At 46.1% G+C, this 17,595-nt stretch overlaps 1 protein-coding gene and 1 long non-coding RNA gene across 3 annotated transcripts in view; one reads left to right on the top strand and one right to left on the bottom strand.

The window, feature by feature from the left end:
* The window catches only part of LOC145524668 (uncharacterized), a 38,512-nt gene extending 29,534 nt beyond the window's left edge, over positions 1-8,978 (top strand). Inside the window, exons 2-3 of the long non-coding RNA XR_014067739.1 lie at positions 6,537-6,666; positions 7,196-8,978. This is a non-coding gene — a long non-coding RNA (uncharacterized LOC145524668). The remainder of the gene's footprint in view (positions 1-6,536; positions 6,667-7,195) is intronic.
* LOC145524627 (GTPase IMAP family member 7-like) overlaps positions 1-17,351 on the bottom strand; it is a 49,488-nt gene extending 32,137 nt beyond the window's left edge. Inside the window, exons 1-5 of one of the 2 annotated variants that reach the window (XM_081537230.1) lie at positions 17,217-17,351; positions 10,624-11,278; positions 7,590-7,689; positions 2,967-3,590; positions 883-1,122 (exon numbers count right to left, since the gene is read on the bottom strand). In XM_081537230.1, coding sequence (XP_081393356.1) covers positions 883-1,122; positions 2,967-3,590; positions 7,590-7,689; positions 10,624-11,226 — 1,567 coding nt within the window. In that variant the 5' untranslated portion in view covers positions 11,227-11,278; positions 17,217-17,351. The remainder of the gene's footprint in view (positions 1-882; positions 1,123-2,966; positions 3,591-7,589; positions 7,690-10,623; positions 11,279-17,216) is intronic. The other variant, XM_081537231.1, reaches the window with a different exon arrangement.
* Positions 17,352-17,595: the final 244 nt, after the last annotated feature.

Genomic DNA, 17,595 nt, shown 5'->3' with positions numbered 1-17,595 from the left:
TCAGCTTCTCCGTTCTGCCATGCCCAGGAGTTGGCAGGACATTGTCTTACTCTCATGTAGCTGAATCCCCCGGTGCTCATGTGACTATCTGTATTCTGACCCCAGGCTGGCCTTGGCCTTAGTCCCAGTGTCTGTCCTGACTCCAGTCTACCTACACAGGTGAAGTGATTCTTGTGACTTGACTCTGATCCTTAATATCAGCCTAATATCTAAAGCCTTTTCCCAGGTTTCCCCACCTTATTTCTTCTTTCTCCTTTATTACCCCTACTACATGCCCCGTCTGACTATTTATTTACCTACAAAGAGCCGAAGCATCACAAGATGAGATACATTCACCTCTCAAGCTCTCAAAGTCGTGATCCCTCTCCCCATCCCCCTGCTGTGCCTCCCCCATGCTTGTAGCCTGAGGTATCTTCAACTTAAAGAGACCCCAGGCATCATTTTCCTAGGACCGTGAAGTTAAATTATTGAGTAGTTTGGAGGGCTTTTCCTGAATAGTTTTCATTATTTTGCGTACACCCCATGTATTGGCATGTTTATGCTGTCCACTGTACCTTATCACTTCACTGGCCATTGTCAAAAGCTCTTTTGCCTGGTCCTCCCTGGCTTGGCCAGTTTCTTTGTTATTAAAAGCACAATATCTCCTCTTACATTTTTCAATTATGTTCTTAAGATACTTGTTATCTGTTTTATTGACATAATCATCAAGGTTCCCCGTCTCTAGGTCTTCCTTCCAAGTGAACAGCACAATCATGTATTTCATAACTTCTGCTCCAAAGATGTTCTCTAGGTCTACCACTGCCTTTTTGTCCCCTCTAGTGATCCGTCCCAGCTGTAACACCACAACCAGAACTGTACTCCCTTCTTTATAGTAGGACTTACAGTCATTGATTGCCTTCTCGAGCTGGGATAGGTCCCCTTCAGCTCTGGACTCCTGACAGAGTGATGGAGTGTCCATAACCACAACATCCTGCCCGTTCCACGTCCTCCTGCCAACCTGGCACCTCGTGGTGACTGGCTGTGCTTTCATCTGAGAGTGGAACACCGGGCTCCCGAGGATGGTGTTCCCACTGGCACTCTTCCCAGTCCCACTCTTCCCCACGAGGATAATGTGCAGGGACTCTGTTGAAAGGAAAGCAGGAGACATTACCCTATAAATGAGATGAGAGACGCACAGAGCTCTTACAATACGTATTATTGGGGTTTTCCTTATGACTTTGCACTTGTACTGCAATCTCACTCTTCCATTCAGGCGTCATAGTTCTCAATTGTGAATTTTTACCAAGTTACTAATATCCACCTCAAAACAGAGAGAGAAAGAAGGCTATCTCATGCTCTTCTTTCCAGGAGAAATTATTGAATTATTTATCCTGAACCCACAATCTCATAGTTATACTTACAGGATAAAAAATATATATATCCTAAGTCTCTCTCTCATACCTGAGAGAGTGTGGTTACCACCTACCTCTACAATCTGGTCTCACGTCCCCATTCCACATCTAGAGGTGTGAGCCCTTCATCTCCTTTAAGACCACGCCCCATGGTCCCCTCACAAGTAGGTGCTCAGTTCTACATCCTTGCTTCAAGTTGCTAGTGTACCCTCTGGAGCTTTCTGCTCAGTCATCTAAACTCTATCCGCTTTCCAAAGCCTGTTTCAAGTCAGGCTTCCTCCACGCAGCCCCTCTGACTTTCCCATGTGCCTGTGCTTTTAGGATCTCCATTAAGAATGTGAAAGGGCACACAGAACAGATACGCTCCTTTTGGTCTGATGTTCTTTCCAAGTGAGGATCTTTGAAGCAGAAGAGAATGGGATGAGTAGAACTAGGCTGGAAGAATCTCAGCTCAAGTCAGTAGAACTTGTAGAAGTGAGTAGATGGGGACTTCTGCTTAAGCTGTGGGTAGGGTAGTGTGGCTGGATCAATCAAACCCACGTAGGGCCATGTGGGGCATGACCCTCGGGAGCACCCAGGCTCTCTGTCCTTGTCCAGTTAAAATGGCCCCCCTTCTCCAACAGAGAGAAGAGTAAAGAGCCAAGAGACAGTCCTGGATTGTTAGTTTTACTCCTCTCTTCTTCCTCCCCTCTCCTCTCCTCCCCCTCCCTCTGCCTCTACCTTTCCCTCTCCTTGACCTCTTTATCCACTCGCTTGGTTCTTTACTGTCTCATCACCAGCACTAAGTGCTAAGCCCTGGGCAACAGATACACTGCAAGGAAGACAAGAGGCTGGAAAAGGTCAACTTTTTCCCTCAAGATGCTCACCATCCAGTTGAAGAGATGGGAGAAGAGTCAGGAGAGAATTAGAAACCAAGTCAGGACTTCCAGGTGGCTCAGATGGTAAAGAATCTGCCTGCAATGCAGGAGACCCAGGTTTGATCCCTGGGTCGGGAAGATCCCCTGGAGAAGGGAATGGTAACCCACTCCAGTATTCTTGCCTGGAGAATCCCATGGACATAGGAGCCTGTAGGCTACAGTCCATGGGGTCACAGAGTTAGACACAACTGAATGACTAACACTTACTTGCTTACTTACAGGACAGTGCATGGAAAGGCACATAAATTTAGTAAAATGTGGGCTTCCCTAGAGGCTCAGTGGTAAAGAATCTGCCTGCCAATGCAGGAGACACAGGTCTGATCCCTGATCTGGGAAGATCCCACATGCCATGACTACTGAGCTTGTGCTCTAGAGCCCAGGAGCTGAAACTACTGAGCCCACCAAACTGAGAGAGTAGCCCTTGATCATACCCAGAAACTAGAGAAAAGCCCTGGCAGCAACAAATACCCAGCACAGCCATAAATAAATAGTTTAGAAAATAATTTAGTAAAATCTGAGAAAGAAAGGAGAAAGAGAGAAGAGTTGGTCAATAGACAATACCTGTCATTTTGATCTCCTGCCTTTCAGAAAATAAAGTTCTTGGACATTTAGGTCTACTTTTTAAGTATGCATAAAAGGTTTTCTGGACCTCACTTACCTTTCCCTGCGAAAGTACAAGGCTTGTCCCCATTCTGCTGCGCCATGCTCATAATTTCCTGCAGGAGTTTATCCACCTGGCATCGCTTCTCTTCCTCCGTAGCTCTGTAGTTGAAGACACTGTATCGGTTTTTACATTTGTTGATGAGCTCTTTGAGCTTTTTACTTCTGGTTAAGAACTTTTCTGGGTCCTGATCCCCTAGATCTTCTTCCCTGGTGAGGAGAACGATCATGTGCTCCATGAATTTGTCCCCAAAAATGTGTTGGATGGTGCTCAGCACCGCGTCATCTTTCTCATTGAAGGAGCCCAGGGGGGTCACCAGCAGGAAAGCATGAGGACCTGGGTAGGTGTTGTTCATAAGGTCTTGTTCAATGTCCTTTGAAGATGAGAGGTCTGGAGTATCAATGATCAAAACTTGCCCCTCTCTCCAGATTCTGCTCTCAGACATGCACCTCCGGGTTACTGGCTCTTCACTGTATCGAGTCTCAAAAACCCGCTTCCCCAGAAGACTGTTTCCAGCTGTGCTTTTCCCCACACCACGCTTCCCCACCAGCAGGACCTTCAGGGCTGGCGGCCCGGGGCTCGGTTCCCATCCTGTCGTCTGCTGATGCTGCTCCCCTGACCCTGGGACAAAAGGACAGATTCAGAGTTTATTCTCACAGTAGAATACAGAGATGTGGACAGCTTTTAGGATATCTCATAAATCTCTTTGAGTTTTTGAAAATCTCTTATTGCCAGTTTTTGTAGAGAACGGCCATGATGCTCTGAACCAGGAGACCTCTAGTTCCAGCCAGAAGCTACCCATCAAAGTGAAAGCCATGAAAAGGGCCATGACCAAGTTAAGAGAGGTATAAAGGGCTTGAGATTTCCCAGGAACATGAAAACGTTCAACGTGGCCTTCACTGGTCTTGAGCCTCGGAATTCTTCTTATTTTGCTACCAAAGTTAACTACTGGGGCATGAAGTTCATGGGCTAAGGCAGAACCATGGACAGTGAGTTTAAAATGCATCTTTAGTGGTATATTCATAAAATAGAACACAACTCAGGAATTTAACAAAAAGTGATGGACTGATATGCAGCCTAGATGGGTCTCCAAAACACACTAAATGAAGAAAGACAAACACAAAGCCATGTGCTATGTGATGTCATTATCTGAAGTTCAAGAACACATAAAATTAACTCATATCGATGGAAGTCTGGAGAGAGGTCCCTTTCAAAGAGGGAGAGTAAGAACTCCTAAGGTGATGGAAATGCCCAGTATTTTTAGCTAGACAATGGTCATATATGTGTTGCTGTTGTATAGTTGCTCAGTCGTGTCTGACTCTTGTGCGAGCCCATGGACTGTAGCCCACCAGGCTCCTCTGTCCATGGGATTTCCCAGACAAGAATACTAGAGTGGGTTGTCATTCCCTTTTGTAGGGAATCTTCCTGACCCAGGGATTGAACCTGGGTCTCCTGCATTGCAGGCAAATTCTTTCAGTACTAAGCCAGCAAGGAAGCCCGGGAGAGTTACTACTTTCCCTAAAATCACCTCACACAAGCCAACATCCTATAGAAAGTCTTCTCCAGCCCCATCATTTCTAAGGTGCTTCTTGGTCCCCATCACGTGTGATATTCCCTTACTGTCTCAAATCATTCAACCCAATTTTGTTCAGTAACAGAGATATTTCTGGGGGTCTTGGCTGAAGGCCATCAACAGAATTTTAACTCCCTACCGCTGTCTAAGTTCACGTATTTCTGGCTAACTTCACTCATCTGTAGAATGAGAATAATGAAAATAGCACCTTCTTTATAGGATTGTTATGAGGACTATATCATTGGGTTATTGTGAGAATTATATATTATATGCTATGAAAATTAAATAATTTATGGGCTTTATATATACGTGTGTGTGTGTGTGTGTATATATATATATATATATATATATATATATATATATATATGGGGCTGGCCCAAAAGTTCTTTCAGATTTTTCCATAGAATGTGATGGAAAAATCTGGACAAACTTTTTGGCCAACCCAATATATTTCCCAGCACATAATGTCAGGATTCCCTGGTGACTCAAGACAGTAAAGAGTCTGCCTGCAATGTGGGAAACCCAAGTTTGATTCCTGGGTTGGGAAGATCCCCTGAAGAAGGAAATGGCAACCCACTCCAGTATTCTTTCCTGGAGAATCCCATGGACAGAGGAGCCTTGCGGGCTACAGTCCATAGGGTTGCAAAGATTCAGATACGACTGAGTGACTTCACTTTCATTTTCAGTGTCGGTCTCCTGCATTGCAGGCAGATTCTTTACTCTCTGAGCCACCGGGGAAGCCCTCAGCTGCAATAATTATCATTATTAAAATTGTAAATTTAATTATCATTTTGAGAAGTCCGACAAGAACACAGAGCTCATCTATCTTAGTCTGAAATATTCAGTTCCTGAACAGAACTAGCCTGGAAATAACCCAGGAGTCCATCAACAACAACAACAAAATTGCTGAATTAGTTGTGTATGCCCATACCATGAACCAGTTACATCCACTGAACAGAACGAGGCAAATCTGTACATACTGACTCATGCTCTGTGAACGATACACCATTAAAGGCAATCACCACATGGATACTGAGCTCCATCACTGAATTTTGTAGATGTTATTCTGTTTAGTGTTATCCATGGAGTTATGTTGGGCTTCCTAGGTGGCACAGCTTTCTTTAGAAAGCTTTCTTTAAAGAAAGCTGAGTGCTGAAGAATTGATGCTTTTGAACTGTGGTGTTGGAGAAGACTCTTGAGAGTCCCTTGGACCACAAGGAGATCCAACCAGTCAATCCTAAAAGAAATCAGTCCTGAATATTCATTAGAAGGACTGATGCTGAAGCTGAAACTCCAATACTTTGGCCACCTGATGCAAAGAACTGACTCACTGGAAAAGACCCTGATGCTGGGAAAGATTGAAGGTGGGAGGAGAAGGGGATGACAGAGGATGAGATGGTTGCATGGCATTACTGACTCGATGGACATGAATTTGAGCAAACTCCAGGAGTTTCTCAGCTTCCTTCATAGCTCAGTTGGTAAATCATCTGCCTGCAATTCAGGAGACCCTGGTTTGATTCCTGGGTCAGGAAGATCCCCTGGAGAAGGAAATGGCAACCCACTCCAGTATTCTTGCCTGGAGAATCCAATGGACAGAGGAGCCTGACAGGCCACAGTCCATGGGATCACAAGAGTCAGACACGACTTAGCAACTAAACCACCACCACCACCAGCAGTTGGTGATGGACAGGGAAGCCTGGCGTGCTACAGTCCATGCAGTTGAAAAGAGTCAGACACAACTGAGCAACTGAACTGAACTGAACTGAGGTGGCCCAGTGGTAAAGAATGTGCCTGCCAATGAAGGAAATGCAGACTAGAGTTTGATCCCTGAGTCTGGAAGATCCCCTGCAGGAGGGCATGGCAACCCACTCTAGTTTTCTTGCCTGGAGAATCCCATGGACAGAGGAGCCTGGAGGGCTACAGTACATGGGATCACAAAGAGTCAAGCACCACTGAGCAGGCATACATGTGTAGATATTTCTTTTTCCCAGCAGGAGCCCAACATTGAGATCCCAGGCTGGAAGAAGAGGCTGAGTCAGGAAAGAAGCTGCAAGAGGCAAGCCCAGCTCTGAAACATTTGCAAGAAAGCTGGGGGCACCCGTGCCACGTCCAGAACCTCTGCTGGTACTGCACCTACTCACAAATGTTTGAGATTCCCTCAGGGACAAATTGTGGGCCCCAACCTGAGCTAGGGCTCCAAGATGCATTATTTTTTTCCAGCTTTTTAAAAAAATTATTTGTGTTTTTAATTGGAGGATAATTGCTTTACAACATTGTGTTGATTTCTGCCATACATCAACATGAATCAGCCACAGGTGTATATATGGCCCTTCCCTCTTGAACCTCCCACCCCATCCCACCCCTCTAGATTGCCACAGAGCCCCGGTTTGAATTCCCTAAGTCATACAGCAAATTCCCACTAGCTATCTATTTTATGTAGGGTAATGTATATGTTTCCATGCTACAATCTCTCCATTCATCCCACCCTTTCCTCCCCACCTCCACCATGTCCACAAGTCTGTTCTCTGTGTCTGCATCTCCATTGCTGCCCTGCAAATAGGTTCATCAGTACCATCTTTCTAGATTATGTATATATGCATTAATATACAATAATTGTTTTTCTCTTTCTGACTTACTTCACTCTGTATTCTAGGTTCATCCACCTCATTAAAACTGACTCAAATGTGTTCCTTTCCATGGCTGAGTAATATTCCATTGAATATATGTACCACAGCTTCTTTATCCATTCATCTGTTGATGGACATCTAGATTGCTTCCATGTTCTAGCTATTGCAAATAGTGCTGCAACTAAATACCAGAAAAACAAACGACCCAATCAAAAAGTGGACAGAAGACCTAAGCTGACGTTTCTCCAAAGAAGACATACAGATAGCTAATAGACACATGAAAAGATGCTCAACATCGCTCATTATTACAGGATGAGTTTTTGTTCTAACTTATCTAGATAATTTTCCACTTTATTTTGATGCATGATGCATTCAAAGAAATACAGATATGAGCTTAACAGTTTTTAAGGATTGTCTTACCATGTGGATGGTCCTTCCTCTGAGATGTGTCTTCATTCATACTATCCTGAGATGTGTCTTCATTCATACTATCCTGAGATGTGTCTTCATTCACAGAATCCTAGAAAGAAAATGAAAAGGGGAAATGAAGCACACAGATCTAAAATCTCAGTTTTTCACAAAGTAAAGGAATGGAGACAAGTATATAATTCAGAGTAACTTGATGATTAGGATGTGGTCAAATCACAGTCATGGTCACAGTCACGGTCCCTGCTGGCCTGTGTAGTTTTGTCCATAATGAAACTGATCTTGGGACCCCACTGTTGCTACTGCTGCAATAGGCTTCCCAGAAGTAAGAAGGTTGGGTTTCTCTTTGTTTTTCTCCTTCTGACTTACTTCACTCTGAATCTAGGTTCATCTACCTGTATTCTAGGTTCACCCACCTCATTAAAACTGACTCAAAGGTGTTCCTTTCTATGGCTGAATAATATTCCATTGAATATATGTACCACAGCTTCTATATCCATTCATCTTTTGATGGACATCTAGATTGCTTCCATGTCTAGGTGGGTTTGTGGGACTCAGAAGAGCCCCACAAATGCCATCTCACCCAGGTATTGTTCCTTAAGCACTTTCTAACTTTACTTCCCCACAGTCCCCACTATGAGCCATCAGGGAAGCCCACACTATTACTCCACTAGTAATAGTAATTCTTTCTAAAGTCTCCCAGGGTTTTTATTCCTGGAGAAAATCCAGAAGCTTAAGGAGAGCTTCTGGACTCCCTGGAAGAAGAAACTAGTCAAGTGAGGCCTGTGCAGCGCTTTTGAAGGACAGGGAAGGGAGGAGATTGGAAATCAAGCTTCCCATGTATCTCCAAGGTTTTCTTCCTTCACTGCACCCCCGGGAGAGAAATTACACTTCTAACGTGAGATCCAGCACAATCTGGATCCTTCCCCATCCAGACAGGCAACTGGAGACAATGAAGGATGGACAGCCAAACCCATAATTAACATCCCTGTCACCTGCCTGGAGAAGCCTCACTCCCCACAGTTAAACTGGCATGAAATCATGGGACTTCCCTAGTGGTCCAGTGATTAAGAATCTGCCTGAAAATGCAAAGGACATGGGCTTAATCCCTGGTTCAGGAAGATTCCATATGCTGCGGGGCAACTAAGCCCAGGAGCCACAATTACTGAGCCTGTGCTCTAGAGTCCAAGTCCCGAAGCTACTGAAGCCCGGATACTCTAGAGCCCGTGAGCCACAAAAAGAAAAGCCATCGAAATGAGATGCCCGTGCACTGCAACTAGAGTAGCCCCCACTTGTCACAACTAGAAAAAGCCCACAGGCAGCAGTGAAGACCCAGCACAGCCAAAACTAAAAAATACATAAATAAAATGTTTCTTAAATTGGCATGAAATCAGAAGTCTTAAAATCAACTAAAATAGCACTCCACCTATTTGTGTGAAATAGATGGGTGCAGGAAGGGTAAGGCATAAGAATGAATGAGGGGAAAACTGTTAGTAGAGTAATTGTAAAATAGTACAGGCAAGAAGACTCTTGAGAGTCCCTTGGACTGCAAGGAGATTCAACCAGTCCTTCCTAAAGGAAATCAGTCCTAAATATTCATTGGAAGGACTGATGCTGAAGCTGAAACTCCAATACTTTGGCCACCTGATTCGAAGAATTGACTCATTTGAAAAGACCCTGATGCTGGGAAAGATTGAAGGTGGGAGGAGAAGGGGACGGCAGAGGATGAGATGGTTGGATGGCATCACCGACTCAATGGACATGAGTTTGAGTTAACTTTGGGAGTTGGTGTTGGACAGGGAGGCCTGGCGTGCTGCAGTCCATGGGGTCACAAAGAGTCAGACATGACTGAGCGACTCAACTGAACAGGCAAGAAAAGAGGCTGACCTGGATCAGACGGTAGTTGTGGTGACAGAGAGAAGCAGGTGGCTTCCAGGTGCCTCAGTCACACAAGACGATGACGCCCTGGAAGCCAGATGCCAGCTGGCAGTGGTATCAAAGCTGACATCTGAGCTTAGGTTTGAAGAACAGGGTGAGCAGGACAGTCATTGGTGGGACTGAGAAGAGAACTGAAGTCGTACAGATTTCAGAGGGAAAAACAAAAGTTTGGACATGTTAATTTTGAGATCCATCAAGAGAGCAACATCAAAAAGGAATCAGAACTCAGAGGAAGGATCTAGACTGAAGGGGTTAATTTGGAAACTATTAGCCATAGTTCAGTTCAGTTCAGTCGCTCAGTCATGTCTGACTCTTTGCAACCCCATGAACCGCAGCTCTCCAGGCCTCCCTGTCCATCACCAACTCCCGGAGTCCACCTAAACCCATGTCCATCAGGTCGATGATGTCATCCAGCCATCTCATCCTCTGTCGTCCCCTTCTCCTGCCCTCAATCTTTCCCAGCATCAGGGTCTTTTCCAATGAGTCAGCTGTTCACATCAGGTGGCCAAAGTATTGGAGTTTCAGCTTCTTTAGCCATAGCTGAAGCTCAAAGCTGTAAAAATGTGGAATCACCTGAGGGAGAAAAAAGTGTCAAGAATGGAGGAAGGCCTTAAACCATGCCCTGAAGATGTCAGCTGTTAGAGGTCGTAGAAGTGGACTCAGCAACCTCTGCGGTAGCAAGAGGGGAGAAGAAAACAAGGAGAGTGTGGTTTTACTGAAGCCAAGGGAGGAGGGGGTCTAATGAGTCATTTGTGTGTCCAGTACTATGAAGGGTAAAGTCAGTAAAGGACTTAAATGTATCTATTAATTTGCCAGTAAAGTAGCCTCATCTTTCCAGTTTATGGATAAATGTCCCCTTGTTGCTGTCGTTTAGTTGCTAAGTCGTGCCCGACATTTTTGCGACCCCATGGACTGTAGCCTGCCAGGCTCCTCTGTCCATGGGATTTCCCAGGCAAGAATACTGGAGTGGGTGGCCATGACCTTAAAAAAACAAAAAAAAAAAATCCTATGCAACATTTCACTTATTTGTGCCTTTATCTCACCAGCTCTAACAACAGAGATCCTTGGAGACCTTACCAAGAATTCTCACCTGTAATCTACTGTCTTCATCCCTTAAGTTCACCACATATGGTCCTTCTTTTTCCACCAAATCCTCAACCTTGCAGAGAAGCTCCTTCACCTGGGCATCCTGCTCCTCCTTACTTGCCTTGTTGTTGAAAGCGCAGTATCGACCACTAAAGCACTGAACCAAGTCCCAAACAGATGTGTTGCTTTTAATGTACTCCTCCAGCGAGCCATCCTCCAGCTCCTCCTTCCGAGTGAAGACGATAATGGTGTGCCTCCTGGCTTTCGCTTCAAACACCTTCTGGATGTGCTCAGCCATTTGTCTGTCCTCCACTGTCCAGTTGCCAAGGGGAATCACCAGAAGCAGGGCGTGGAGGCTGGGAGCCGAGAGCTCCAAGCAGTGCTTAATGTTATCTGCACAAGCGATGTCATCTATTGAGGAGAAAAGGTCGGGGCTGTCGATGACCACAACCTCCTTCCCCTGCGTGACCCCACTCTCTCTCTGGCACCTTATCGTCACCGGCTGTTTACCGAACCTGTACTCAAACACGGCTTTGCCCAGAATGCTGTTTCCTGTGGCACTTTTCCCTGCACCACGCTTCCCTAAGAGAAGAAGCCTCACTTCCATCCTGGAGGAGCCCCGCTCTGACTCGCTCTCCTGACTTGGGCTTCAAGTGGTTCTGTTGGGACAAAAAGCAACACATCAGTAATCAAAGCTCAGCTGGTAAAGAATCTGCCTGCAATGCGGGAGATTGGGTTTGATCCCTGGGTTAGGAAGATCCCCTGGAGAAGGGAAAGGCTACCTACTCCAGTATTCTGGCCTGGAGAATTCCATAGACTACAGTCCATGGGGTCGCAAAGAGTCGTACACGACTGAGCCACTTTCGCTTTCAGTAATCAACTCACAGAGTGAATAGAGAAACAGCATGAAAGCACTTTCTCTTTCTGACTCCTTTCTCCAAGGATTTGGACAACCGAAGTCCTAGACTCAGACTAGACGGGGACAAGGAATCCTGTTTCCCAGTTCTTCTCTGTGCTCTTGTCTCTAAAATAAACCCATATGCTTGCTGGCTAGACCTCAATTCAGAGCTGGGCATTCCCCACCCTCCAGTTTCCTTCTTTTTGAAAATCAGATTGGGAGGAGTGGGATGTATGAAGTTAGAAGTGTTTGCTGTAAACTTTGGGAAAAACCTCAAAAGTGATGAAGGAGAAAATAAAATTCATCTGTACTCCCAACACCACACACAAAAAAGCAAAAACAAAACAAATTTAAAAAGAAAACCTATATTGGTAAAAATGTCAAAATATTGTTGATTGCCTAAACAAACACCAACTCCTTCTCTATACACATCACCAACTCTACATCTAGGCACTCACCGAGATACACAGGATAAAGCTCTCCTTTTAAAAAAAGAAAATGTGGGAGGGTGAGGAGGACATAGATGGCCATGTGCTAACTAATCCCTGGGATTTGTGACCAAGCGCATTACTTTACCTGGCACAGGGCTTAGCCAGTGTAACTAAGGAGCTTGTGATGGAGAGATATCCTTGGGTCACCGTGGTGGTGGTAGTTTAGTCGCTAGGTTGTGTCCAACTCTTGGCAAGCCCACGGACTGTAGCCTGCCAGGCTCCTCTGTCCATGGGTTTCTCCAGGCAAGAATACTGCAGTGGGTTGCCATTTCCTTCTCCAGGGGATCTTTCCAACCCAGGAATCGAACCTGGGTCTCCTGCATTACAGGCTTATAATTTACCGACAGCTATGAGGGTCACAGAGGGGGGCAATACAACCACGTTATGAGAGGTTCCAGGGTGAGAAAAGATTTGTTCTCCAGAGGGAGAACAAAAGCAGAGATCAGAGACAGAGAGGCTCGAAAATGCTACACTGTTGACTTTAAAGATGGAGGAAGAGGTCATGAGCCAAGCTGGAAAAGGCAAGAAAACAGATTCTCAGGATCACAGCCCTGCCCAGCACCTTGATTTTAGGACTTGGACCTCCAGAGCTGTCAAATAATAAATCTTTGGGTTTTGAGCAATTAAGTTTGTGTCAATTTGTAACAGCAACAGTAGGAAACTAATACATTCTCTCTCCCAACTTCCCTTCCAGCTAAGGATGTCCATGGGACCCCCTTCTCCCTGGTGAGAGCTCAGGGAATACTTGCTGGGCCTTCTGGAAATGCTGTTATTTTCCTGATGGTAGGGGCAGACTCAAGTCAAGACCTCCTGTTGTCACCCCTTGCCCCTTCTTCTTGCATGAAATTTTAATGTGATTGCAGGAATCACAGCAGATATTGTGGGCTATGAGGCAATAAATAAGAGGGATGAGAAGTCAACATTCACCACCAAGCTAAAGGTGGCAGAGCAGAAAGATAAAGAGGGTCCCCAATGATGTCACTGAGCTGCCGGAACACCCTTGAGACCCCTTGGTTAAATAAACAATTAATAGTCTTACAAGTTAAGCTGCTGCTACTCAAAATGGGATTCACAGACTAGCAATATTGCCAACAACTGGGTTCCTGTTAGAAATGCAGAGTCCTGGGCCCCACCCCAGCCCCCTGCATCAGCAACTGTAGTTTCACAAATTCCATGTGATTCCCATGAACCTTCAAGTTTGAGAAGCCCGGGTGGGAGTCACCTTTAATTCCTAACTGATTCAGAATCCACAAAGAGAGCCAAGCTTCCTCATCCATTTCTCCAGTAGTCCATCCTTCCCAGATGATTCTGTCAGGTACCAGGGACCCCTATTCTCCAAGTGTGCCCCAAGGTTTTCTGTTTTGTCCCCTGGATTTGGTCTATTTGTGAACCAGCAAAGCCTTAATCACCAAAATCAATATGATTTCATTAGTATAATTTTAAAATAAGTCCTACTTTTCTGATCGAGCAAGTCCCAACCCCTTGCACATGTTCAAAATTTTCTTGCTACTCTCAGCTTTTTTATCTTCTCTAGAACTTTTCAATCAGTTGTCACTTTCCTGATAAAATGCTGAACATCATTGCATTGAATTCATAGCTTTGGTTGAGAAGAACTGATATCTCAATGCTGCTGCTTTTTGTTGAATAGTTTTAAATATGATATAATTTCAACTGTGATTTTTTTCCAACCCATAAATTTTAAAAAGTGATTATTAAAAAATATATTGGGAGACTGACTATCTTTTCATTTATTTTTGAATGTTATTGCTCTATGGTCAGAGAACAACATCTGTATGAAATAGCTGTCACTGGTAGAGATTTACTTTTTGGCCTAATAAAATTTTTGTAAATGTCTCCTGTGGACTTGGAAGGAATGTGTGGCCTGTAATCATAGGTTCCTTTCACAATTAGGGACCCCATCTCACGTCTATTCCCTTAGTTCCAGTCCCCTAGTATGTATCCCCACCTCCTGACTGCCTGGAAACCCTCCATTTTATACCAGTTAGCATGTTACCTCTGTGTCAAGCCCCTCCTGGTTTTTCCAGATTGACCTGGACTTCCACAATAACTTAACATCCTGCTTCTACCCTTCTAGAATCTATCATCCTTCTACAGTCAGAGACAGATGGTATCACTCATCAGCCCCAAGTCCCCCAGCGGGCTCCCACCCATTCAAAGAAAAGGCAAAGCCTTCACAGTGACATTACCAACTCAATGGACATAAGTTTGAGCAAGCTCCGGGAGCTGGTGATGGACAGGGAGTCCTGGCATGCTGTAGTCCATGGGATCACAAAGAGTCGGACACGACTGAGCAACTGAACTGAACAAGACCCTCACCAATCTGGCCTCGCCCACCACCTGTTTTCACCTTGCTTTGTCTGCCTCCCTGATAGTCCTCAAATATGTGACCTTGGGGCTTCATGGTGGTGGTTTACCTGAGCTAGAACATTCTCCCCCCAGACTTATGCCAAGCAGGTTCACTTCCTTTAGGTCTCCACCAGACCTGTCTCTGTGGTTCAACAGGCCTTCTTCAGTCATCCTATATTTAAAAGCTACTCTCCCCCCCGTACCCCACAAACACATCCCATCCCCCTGCCCTGCTTTATTTTTCTCCACAGCACCCACTTTCAATGAAAGGTGCATTCACTTGCTTATTGCTTTCTTGTTTTGTCTCCCCATTACTAGAAGGAACTTGTTCTGTTTCATTCACTAGCATATCTACAACGTCAAGAAGGCATTCGATAAATACTCGCTATGACTGAGCAGATGGTTACTGACTTGAAGGACAAAGAATCACAGCTTAAGAAAGTGAAGGAGAAAAGCCCCTATTCTGTGTAGCTATTTGAAAGTTCCCACCTCTTATGAGAAGAGTATTGGTGAACTGTGAGGAAGGAATCAGAGAAGGTAGCAAAGGAAGGACATATACCAGCCCTCAAGAAGCTTCGGGCTGCCGTCTATGGGGTCGCACAGAGTCGGACACGACTGAGGCGACTTAGCAGCAGCAGCAGCAGCAGCAAGAAGCTTCACCTTAGAGGAAATATAGGGCTAAGCTGAGGAGAAGCTCATCAGGGCCATGGATGGAGGCCTGGGCTCCTCCCTACAGGCATCTGCTGGATCTCCACATGATGCAAGAGGCAAAGCCCATCTCAGCTCAAAGCATGCACCTCCAAGGTTACAGCAAGGAGAGAAGCCCACTCACTGCTGGGACTCTTCTAAGAGCCTCTTCTGACCCAGACACATCCCTATATAAAGACACCCTCACCCTAATTCCCCATATCCTGACTCTCCTTATTGCCATCGTAACACTATTTCTATCTAGTGTTATCTATTGTGTTTACTTTTTTTCATTTTCTCTTTGCTGCCCTTAGCGTGAAACTCTATAAGCGCAGAGACCATGCCTGTCTTGTTCTGTGTCCCTGAGTCCTAATATTATGTCTGGCATATAGTATATGCTCAATGAATGGTGTGAAATAAATGGTGAGAGTGAGAGATGTGAGGAAAGGAAGAAAAATTGTTTTTAGAAGTGGAGAGGGAGACTGAAGTGATGTCACTTTGAATAATAAAAGAGAAGTGACTTTACGTTGTTTCCTGATCAAGTGAAGAAGTGGTATATTTTTGTACATTAAACTTTTTAAAAGACTTTAGTGAGTAAATAAGCTTAAGGAAGCAGAGACCTTCAGCAGGCCAAAGAAAAAAGGGATTTTATTTCCCAAGTACTCATCATTGTTTCATATGGTTCCTCATCATGATGAACTGGATCAGTCTTTATTAGACTCCCTCCAGCCAATTATGCCATATTGGATCAGAACTAATTCTCTCTCCCTCTGTGTGTGTGTGTGTCTATATATATACATACAATTGCCGAACCTGTACCATTTTCTCCCAAGGGTACAGAAAATTCTTTTAAGGACAAAAGGGAACCAACCCACCCCCACTCTCTCCTTGATAACTCACATTTTCCTCATCATCTCCCAGACCACTCTGGAGACCCCAACAGAGCAACAGAGAGAAAAAGACAGAAAGACTTTCTCCAGAACTCCTGCTGACATTCTGAGGCAGCCTCCACCTTCTTCTCAGGATATAGCCCAAGGGGGAACATGGCTTCAGGCATCGATTCAACCAAAGCTTTCTCCCACATCAAGGGCAGTCCACATGCGCAGAAAAAGGTGGTCAGAGAAGCTTCTGGAGCCCTTCTTGGAGAGATCTCAGTCCCAGTCCAGCAGGAGGAAGGAAAAGAGTTCACAGGTGACAGCCTAGGAGGCTTAAATTTAGATAAAATCTAAAAGTATTTTGGCTTTCTGACCAAACACTGACCACTTTCAATGCACAGTTAATACAATCTTAATTGTGCAAGGGCTGGGAAATATCTTTTTTTTTTTTTTTTTTAGCTTTTGAACTGTGGTGTTGGAGAAGACTCTTGAGAGTCCCTTGGACTGCAAGGAGATCCAACCAGTCCATCCTAAAGGAAATCAGTCCTGAATGCTCACTGGAAGTACTGATGCTGAAGCTGAAGCTCCAATACTTTGGCCACCTGATGCGAAGAACTGACTCATTGGAAAAGACCCTGATGCTGGGAAAGATTGAGGTCGAGAGGAGAAGGGGATGACAGAATATGAGATGGTTGGATGGCATCACCGACTCAAGGGACATGAGTTTGAGTAGACTCTGGGAGTTGGTGATGGACAGGGAGGCCTGGCGTGCTGTAGCCATGGGGTCGCAAAGAGTCGGACACGACTGAGCGACTGAACTGAACCGACTGGGATATAACAGGAAAGTGAATACGGAAAATCAGTGTCCAAATGGCCAGCTTCCCTGCCCCCTGCTTCTCAAGGAGGCAGGCAGCTATCGCTGAATTCCCGAGGGCGGGGGTGGGGGGTGGTACTCTGTGTCACAGTCGTGAAATTAGGGGATTCAAAGAGCGGATCGCGCCCCTTGTTTTTCTTCATCTCAAACCCAAGTGGGGAGAGCAGCCTCTCCCAGACCTGCCCCTTCCTGGGAAGGCTGCCCTCGGGCATGACTCCTGGGAAGGCGGGAACCTCTGGGTGCCCCCCCAAGCCCCCGGCCCCGCAGGCTGGAGCGGGAGGGACATCCCAGAGCCCCTGAAAGCAAGCCCTCCAGGTGGCCGTGCCCCGCCCTGGGGGTCGGCAGCCTTCCCCTTCCCCATCCCCGCCCCCCGCCCCGTGCCCAGGCACCCCGCTGCACACTCACCTCGGTCCGGTCCCCTGGTCTCCCACAGCCTCAGCGCCGCCGGGTCCCGCCGGCCGCTGGGCTGGGCGAGGAGGCCGCTCGGTCCGCTTAGGGGATGCAGGAACCGCGCGGGAAGAGCAGGGCAGAGTCAGGAGCACTTCTGAGGAGGAAGAGGTTTCTAGAAATAGGTTTCGAGGGCGGTGAGAGGGGAAGTTCCGTAAGCTACGCCAGATCCGCAGGGTGAGAACGTCAGGGTCAGCGTGGTGGGAGTCCCGGAGGGACCGCGCCCACCCAGCTCGGCTCGCCCACAGGCGGGGGCCCCCGCGGGGCCGAGGGGCTGAGCCCCAGCCGAGCTTGCGAAGAGGCCTTCGGAGGAGAAGGCTGGCTGTGCCCAGGGCCC

This window comes from Giraffa tippelskirchi, chromosome 10, assembly GCF_054371585.1.
Source record: "Giraffa tippelskirchi isolate mGirTip1 chromosome 10, T2T-mGirTip1v1.2.pri, whole genome shotgun sequence".
NCBI classification, from domain to species: domain Eukaryota; kingdom Metazoa; phylum Chordata; class Mammalia; order Artiodactyla; family Giraffidae; genus Giraffa; species Giraffa tippelskirchi.
Note: the sequence above shows the minus strand (reverse complement) of the source record. Positions and strands in the feature narration are given on the sequence as shown.